An 8425-nucleotide genomic window follows, 5' to 3' on the forward strand; every position below is an offset into this window, starting at 1 on the left:
AACAGCACTTACTAAAAATGTTCACTCAAGGTTTTTCGTAAAACTGGAAGATACACGAGTAGAGTACACGATAGAGTCCTCTAGCTTAACCACAGCTCCATCAGCTACCAGTTGTTACTCTATCAGTTTCCGTTGAGTACCTTTCTACAAGTAAGTTTATTGTTTTTAATACAATTAATAGTGCATTATTTAAGTGACTGTTTTATCAATTTCGATACCAAATGGAAGACCCAGATCCGAAGCTCACAATCTTAAAAGGGATACTTGGAAGGGAGCTTCCCCCAACCTATAATAGTTCGTGATATTTAATCAACTGAAACTAAGACTCCTTTAATTTGAAAAAAATATAAAAATCATCACACACAAACATCAGAGTCAACTACTCAGTTAGTGTGAATGGTGTTGATAGTTATAAAGGTAGGGATGGTACGTAAGACATATACTTTCGCTAGGTTCTAGCTTTACTCTTCTAAATTTTAGCGCTCTACCCTATCAAACCTATCTATATATGTATATATACACTTGGGTTAGTAGTTTAAATAACACTGTATTGTGTTAATCAAATCCAGCTTATGATGTAAGCAAGAATTAAATAGGCCACACAGTTTGGATTCCCAGGTCATTGTCATTACAAATTATTATTAATGATCAAATTGCAAATGGCATAGAAGGCACTATTGTAACGTAAAAAACGTCGGATGTTGGTCGACGGTCACCTTTTATAATTTGACGCCATTCGACCCATCAACAACAGTTATATTCACGTACTACTATTGTGTCACATTGGTTAATTGTGTACGAACAAAAGTATACAAAAATATATAACTGCGATAGTATTCGATCTCTGTTTAATGTTAGATGCATTAAACGGAGATGACATAAGTGATTCTTGGCGAATGGTTAAATGTACTAAGTACTTGCTTATTATACATTTCATTTGATCCGGTGGATAATACATGTAATTCTAAGCCGTTGCTTGAAGATTCAACCCCGGATTAGCACTACTGGATTTACATGTGCTTGATTTGTGATTATAATTCATCTCGTGTTTGGCGGTGAAACAAAACATCCCGTAAAATATTGCGTCGGTTAAAAATCTACCTCATGTGGATTTTCCACATACAGAGCCACCTGGTGGAAAAAGCTCCAAAACTCTTTTTAAATAGGAGAAAGAGCCTTATTAGCCCAACTGTGGGACGTGTGCAGTTTTTATCATTATTGCTTTATTTCAGGTAAAGGTATTTTAATTGGTTTTCGATTAAACACTTAATAGGCTTTAGCAGTAATTTATATAAACTTTAAACAAAATTATAAAAGAAGTAGGTCGTAAGTCGACCCAGTTTAGCTTCACAATGTTTGCTTGTTCAGTTGTTCCACGACGTGTGTGCACTGTTGCTAAAGTGTGTAGTCAATAGATAACCAAGCAAAATGCGTTGTAACAGAAGCATTTTAACATGAAAATTAATATTCTAATAGAATTAAATAGCTAATAAAAAGAGATTAAACGCTTCTCTATAGATTAATGTTAGGTTTCTATAGAGAAGCGTAAGTCTTACCGCGCTCACCTTTACATCATTGTATCAATTTTGATTTAATTGATGTTTAATTTATGTACATTTATATATTATATTCCTTTTCTTTATCGTATTTAAAGTATTTGAAACGTGCATTCGTATTTATAATTCAGCTTTAATTTTAATTAGTCTTATGAAGGGACGGTTCCTCCTCCTACGTGAATAATTTTTAATTTTTTTTTGAGCCTCCACAAGAAAGGAGCCTCCACACTATGATATCTTCACGTCTTTACTACTCAGTCGATTATCATGAATTTTTTTATACACCTTGACAGGGCTATAGTTACACAAATATTTTCTATTTTTTATTAACAGGTCCTCCAAGCCCATGATGTGTTTTTTTATATGTATACAGCTTAAATTAATTTAATAAATAATTAGTAAAAAGATACTTTGTTAAAATTTATACATTACGGTATATTCAGTACATTGCGATGTATATTCATACGAAGAAGAACTATAAGAGTAATTTTTTGGACAAAAAGCGAAAAGCTCATTGATTTATATATTACAACGTTTCTAACAATAATATTATGTTATAATAATTATAATAAATGCGTCCATAATTCAATAGAGATAAAAGCCAACCAAAATGTATATATAGATGCTTAAAGACATTTATATGGATTAAATATTATCGAATCGAGTTTAATAATATTTAGAAAATTATTATGAACGTTAATTAAACTTTTTTTTCATGCATAAGTTAATTCTTAGTTACATAATATAATGTCCAGGACTATGGCTGTTAAGTAAACACTAATATTTCTCTTTCTATTATCATTGATTTTACATTCGAAAGAAGAAGACACATATTTTTTTAAGACATTACCTCCTAAAAACATTAATAGGTAAAACCGTATGTACAGTTACAAACTGGTAACGATTTTTTCTTTAAGGTCTCTATCTTAAGATCGTCAAGCTTTTTATCAGCGATGGTCGATGCTGGTCGGCGAATGTGGGTCAGCGGTCAATCGCGATAATAGTGCCTACCTTGCGATTATATGGAAATTAATCGACCCTTGGTCAGCTTTAGGTAAATCTTATAGTGCCTATAAACAAAACAAATTGCCAACATCCTGCATTAATTTTTTTTTATTAATAGTTCGTGACCTGAATCTTAGAATTTGATTGGCAATAGTTGCCATATTTCTTTTGAGAAATAAATACAGTTGTTAACCTAAAATATATAAAATTATTAAGACGTACTATTCGATAATAAACCTTATTTTAGCCTCTGTTGGTTTTTTTTAAACATCTACCTTGGTTTTTAAATAATATTAAACCTATTTATATTTTTTATTTATATAATAAACAATGTATATTTATTTTACTTACCACTATGAACACAATTTCATTAATCAAAATCACGTGTTAGGCACATCGTCTAAGTGTATTTTCACGCATTGCAACGTTCAGAAGTTTTCTATTATAAATAATACCACTATTTACATGAAAAAAGAAAACTTTATAGTTAACTACGAAATGTAACGGTTACCCATTGATATTCTTTCGAGAGTTGCCAAAAGAATCGGTAAATAACAATAGCACATTCAAACGTGGTATGCAAGTGGTGGTTGACATGGTAACAGACAGGACGCCTATCTGTTTCCATAGATAACTTGTACCACAAAGCGTTAGGCATCAATTTAATATAACTTACCTTAGTTACATCTTTGTGGTAGAAATTATTTCCATACTATAATTATATAATTAATAATTTTACATTAAACATTTTATAAAATTAATTATAGGCATAATTATTCTTATCATAAAAAACAAGTCGTTAATCATAAAACTCTTAATTGGCGTTAAAAAAACTGAACAATATTGACCCACTTTAAAATCTCCTGATGCGGTTTATAAGGCAGCGGCCTTAGTAAAATATTTAACCATGTGTCATTATTTCGTTTAAAGCTCGTTATATATGATACTTTGAAAATGGTCATGAAGGGGCCGTAAGGTGTCCATAGGTCGTGTTTAGGCTTGTTGGATTTTTCTTGGCAAGAGCTAAAGACCTAGATGGTAACCAGGGTTTCATAATAAAGTCGGGAGTTTACTACGGGTAATCCTCGTCTACTCAACATAACTACGACGTATTTCTCTTTTTTTCGTTTTAATACATGATTTAAAATAAAACTTTGTTTTGAAAAGGTTGTTTTATTTATTATTTTATTGATAAAAATCATATGATTACATTTAGCTATAAGATTTATATCACGGGCATTTATTTTGTATGAACCTCTTGCATCCTGGACAACAAGTGATGTTTTTCTCGTAAAAGTAATCCATGCCAAATCTGTAATCAGTATTGATTTGTAAACATTCAACATTCAGCGAGGTCGCATTTACCCAAAGTGCCTCGGCTGGAAACTTGTCAACACCACAAGGAACCGTTGAACCCAACTTTTGGCAGAATCCTTTCCATGGAACCATTGTATCTATTAAGCAAGGATTTTTCTTACAAACAGGTATAACTGAATCCTTGGGCAATATCAAATACTCGCTATATGCACAGGGACCTCTTTGGTATGCTGGCCAACACGCATCTGAGTTTGGATGATACAAATTACCTGAAAGCACCGAAGTATTTACACAAACAAAAACTAAATATATTTATTTAAACATTATGTTTATTTTTAAAAGCATTATTATAATACACAAAACAAAAAATATAGTAGACAAAATCACCAACAAACATTAGGACGCATAGATACCATGCGGTGGTATCTATCTTTTTTTCGCCATGATAATGAGTATAAATAGTAATAATTAACATATACACTTTCATACAATGCTATAATATATATTTTTACACGACTGCCCAAACAAGGAGTGTATTGTTTATGTTAGATGTATGTCAGTTTGCGTAGATTGCCTGAGCGGATATGGACGTATGTGTTATTGTTATAATCCGTACATCATCCTGAGCGACACTGGCTATAAATTCATGTACTTACTGATTCAATCAAGGCAGATTTTTTTTAAATAAAATTATGTTTTTACAGAAAAACTTGCACTCATTTTACAATAACATAATTTGTTAATACCTAACTATATTCCATGTTCTCTTATTAATAAATATTGCTTAGTGACACATATTATGTATTTTTCTTTTCATTATTGATAAAACGATCTGTTACCGTGAAGTGGCATGTCTCAATTGTCTTTCTAAGCCCTGCCTTGACTTACATATACGGCTTTACAAACACTCATGTCTTAGAGAGCCGACTGTATTACAGTTACTACTTATATTTCTTTTGACTTATTTATTTAACTATTCACTATTTACGTGTTAATTATGACAGAGTTATCCGCCATAGACCCTGCTCACACATAGCCTCGTGACCTTCCATCTAATCAAAGATATAAGATCGTATGTTCGTTATATGATATATGATATAGAAAATATCGAAAATTTAGCATTTCTTAATGATTTGACATATTCCTAACACTAACGTCCTCGAACTTGCGAAGCAAACTTAGTTCGCGAGTATTATAACTTCTCCCAACCAAATTAAATGAGCTGTAGATAGTGGAGATTATACTGTAGATAGTGTGTTTAGTAAGTTATTATAAAGTAATGATTATAACAAATGATTTTCATAATAATACTAAAGATACATATATACCACCTCTAATACTCTAAAAGTCAAGCCACTGTCATCGACCCAAAGATATAGAGTGGTGAATAGCGATATAAAGAAAATATTTACCCGGTCGACAGTCGCATATCCAATCATCTTTCTGGTCGCCTGGATAATACAATTCATTTTCAGGACACATGGACGGTATAAAAACTGGTACACGGTTCTGAAAATACATAAAAGAAAATAATTCACGAAATAAGATCATTGATCTTGTCTTAATCTTAATAGATAATAAAATTGATGACATCATCATCGTCATGACATGACACACGCTAACATTTTTATGGCACTCAAGTGGTATGAACATTGGGCGAGTTTTTTTGAATAATAGTTACTTCCTGCTGCTCCCTGGTATTTACTTTTTTTTATAAAATAGGAAGGCGGACGAGCATATGGGCCACCTGATGATAAGTGGTCACTAACGCCCATAGACATTGCCATTGTCAGAAATGTTAACCATCGCTTACATCACTAATGCGCCACCAACCTTGGGAACTAAGATGTTATGTCCCTTGTGCCTGTAATTACACTGCCTTACTCACCCTTCAAACCGAAACACAACAATACCAAGTGCTGCTGTTTTGCGGTAGAATATCTGATGAGTGGGTGGTACCTACCCAGACGAGCTTGCACAAAGCTCTACCACCAGTAAACTGTTTAAGACACGTTTTTAATTTTAAAGCCCTAATAGATATATATATACGACTTAGAACTAGTTAAATGTATTTATAGATACGGTTAAATAATATGTTTTAACATTGAAGTAGGTACGTCTATTTTGTTTTTATTAAAATACATTTAATTATATACTAATTTGACTAAGTATGAGATTATTTTGGTAATTAAAACCATTTTTAGGTTTACTGTTTAATAAACGCCTTTTGGTTAGGTGCTGTTCTTGAATTACAACTATATAGGTTAGCTACTTTTGTGATATTGAGAGAAGAGAGGGATTATATTGAGATGAATCCGCATTTGTAAAGTGCACAAATTATCTTCTAAATTTTACAGTAATTTAGGTTCAATATATGTGCTAATATTATTTGCTGTCTACTTTTTATACATTGCTATTTTAAATTTTGTATGAATTAAAAATAAAATATATAACATAATAAAAAAAACAAATGCACATCTTACAATAACCTTGATAGCAAAATATTATTAATCAGTAAACAATTGCGAGTTATGAGCGATAACCTTCTGACACTTCTCATAACTCTTTTATGTATACTATATATTGCACTATTAGTGTATCATGAACGAAAATAATACATATATATATATATATATATATATATATATATATATATATATATACTTATATATATATATATATATATATATATATATATATATATATATATATAAGTAGTCGACCTTTTTATCTGGCTTCAAACCAGTCCGGTTTTTTAGGTTCCGGTTTTCACAAAATCGCATCACAGAAACGATTTTATTTTGATATATTCAGTGGAATTGTTGGCATGTTTTTAGGATACAAATTCTTATTTATTATTTCATTTTCTTGTCTACACCTCTATGTTATTAGAATAAGGAAATCATTTCTAGTAACTTTTTGATTGCAGGGGGTAAAGTTGTTCAACTTTGTAACAATATTTATCCGTTATCCAAAGTAAACCAACCAACCAAACTAAATAACTACAAAAAAACACAATTTACGTGTTTTTATACTAATTACTTACTACCCATAAAAGGCTTTAAACGATGACACTAGACATTTGACGACATTAAATCAATTGATGCTAAAGTAAGTAACCAAATAATGATATGTATCTAATATAATATAAGTATATAATATATTTGTTTATTAATTCTGGCGTTTTAATCTATTTATATATCACTATATAATAAATAAATTAATATTAGCACAAAATTTAACTCCAATAACATTTAGGTATTAACGGCATTATATATTTGTAAACTTCACTTATTATGAAATAAAAATGTTATTAATTTTATTAAAATTATGTTATTTACCTGTTTATTTGCTATTAGAGGGTTTTCTTCGACTTCAGGAAATCCTATAGCATCTTTACTACTATTTTTGGCCATCATCACAAACCCAAAGTATGTAATCAAAACAATAACACTTCGAATTATACACATTTTGATAGATTTAATGTATTTACTACGTCTTTCACTAACCGATACAATTTTATAGGCTAATGTAGCCTTAATTAATTTTAAAAAACACGATTAATAAAACATGTTAATAAAATCATTAACACAAGACGAGCGCTTATATGAACGAGTTAAGAGCAACTATAAAAACATCATACGTAATCAAGTTTAGCATTTATTGAACTTGCGGTAGGTAAAAACTTAAATAAAATCAATATATGTTTATAAAATATTGTATTAGTTTTTTTTTTTCTTTGATGCGTTAAACCTATAAATCCTAAACTAGCCAGTCTGCCTACCTAATTAGACACAGTACAATAATATCATAAATGTAAAAGTGAGTTTGCTTTGTTAAACTTTCACATCTTAACTACTCAATCAATCAAGTCATAAAATTTTATATACATTTTATTAGAGTTACAGAAAAGGATATGTCATTTAATGTGTCTGTAACGCTTGCATCCCTCCCACATAGGCGAAGATGCAGGCGAGAACTAGTTACTAATAAAATAATAATTATAACTGAGATCATCTTAAGAAATAATGTACCTAAGTCGTAGAAAAAATAAGTGAAAAAAATCGTCTTCAAATCCGTGCGATAGCTGGCATTTAAAACCAGTTCTCATTAGAGAATTCGATAGTAAATAAAGGCGTAAATAAAGGCCAAACTTGTAATAAAGTCTATAATGATACGTGAACTATGACGTCAAAGCAGTTGTACTTTTTTTATATCACTACATATTATTAAACAAAGTCCCACCGCGTCTGTCTGTCTGAATGAGATAAACATAACAACAACCGAATGGATTTTCATACGTATTGTTGAAGATGTTTAAAAAAAATCATGCTGACAGGGAGTTTTACCGTCGTGCACCGCGTAAGCCAAATTAAGAATAGAGTTATTTATAATTGTGTGTTGCGATTATTTTTGACGTTTGTTTTTTTTTTCTTATACCGTATATAGAAAAATTATCATTGCAATAAATATTTTGAGGGTGTTCTGGCAAACAGTTGTGTCGAGATTAACGGTGACAGACTTTAATTTTTATATTCTATTGATCA

At 30.6% G+C, this 8425-nt stretch overlaps 1 protein-coding gene across 1 annotated transcript; it reads right to left on the minus strand.

Annotated features, from left to right (window-relative positions):
• Positions 1-3714: 3714 nt before the first annotated feature.
• On the minus strand, positions 3715-7510 carry LOC126776030 (uncharacterized). Its single transcript, XM_050498285.1, has 3 exons — positions 7220-7510; positions 5291-5387; positions 3715-4147 (listed from the first exon to the last, which is right to left on the minus strand). Exons 1-3 carry the CDS (start codon positions 7346-7348, stop codon positions 3792-3794), a joined length of 582 nt encoding a protein of 193 aa, XP_050354242.1. The 5' UTR covers positions 7349-7510; the 3' UTR covers positions 3715-3791.
• Positions 7511-8425: the final 915 nt, after the last annotated feature.

This window comes from Nymphalis io, chromosome 19, assembly GCF_905147045.1.
Source record: "Nymphalis io chromosome 19, ilAglIoxx1.1, whole genome shotgun sequence".
Classification (NCBI taxonomy): Eukaryota; Metazoa; Arthropoda; class Insecta; order Lepidoptera; family Nymphalidae; genus Nymphalis; species Nymphalis io.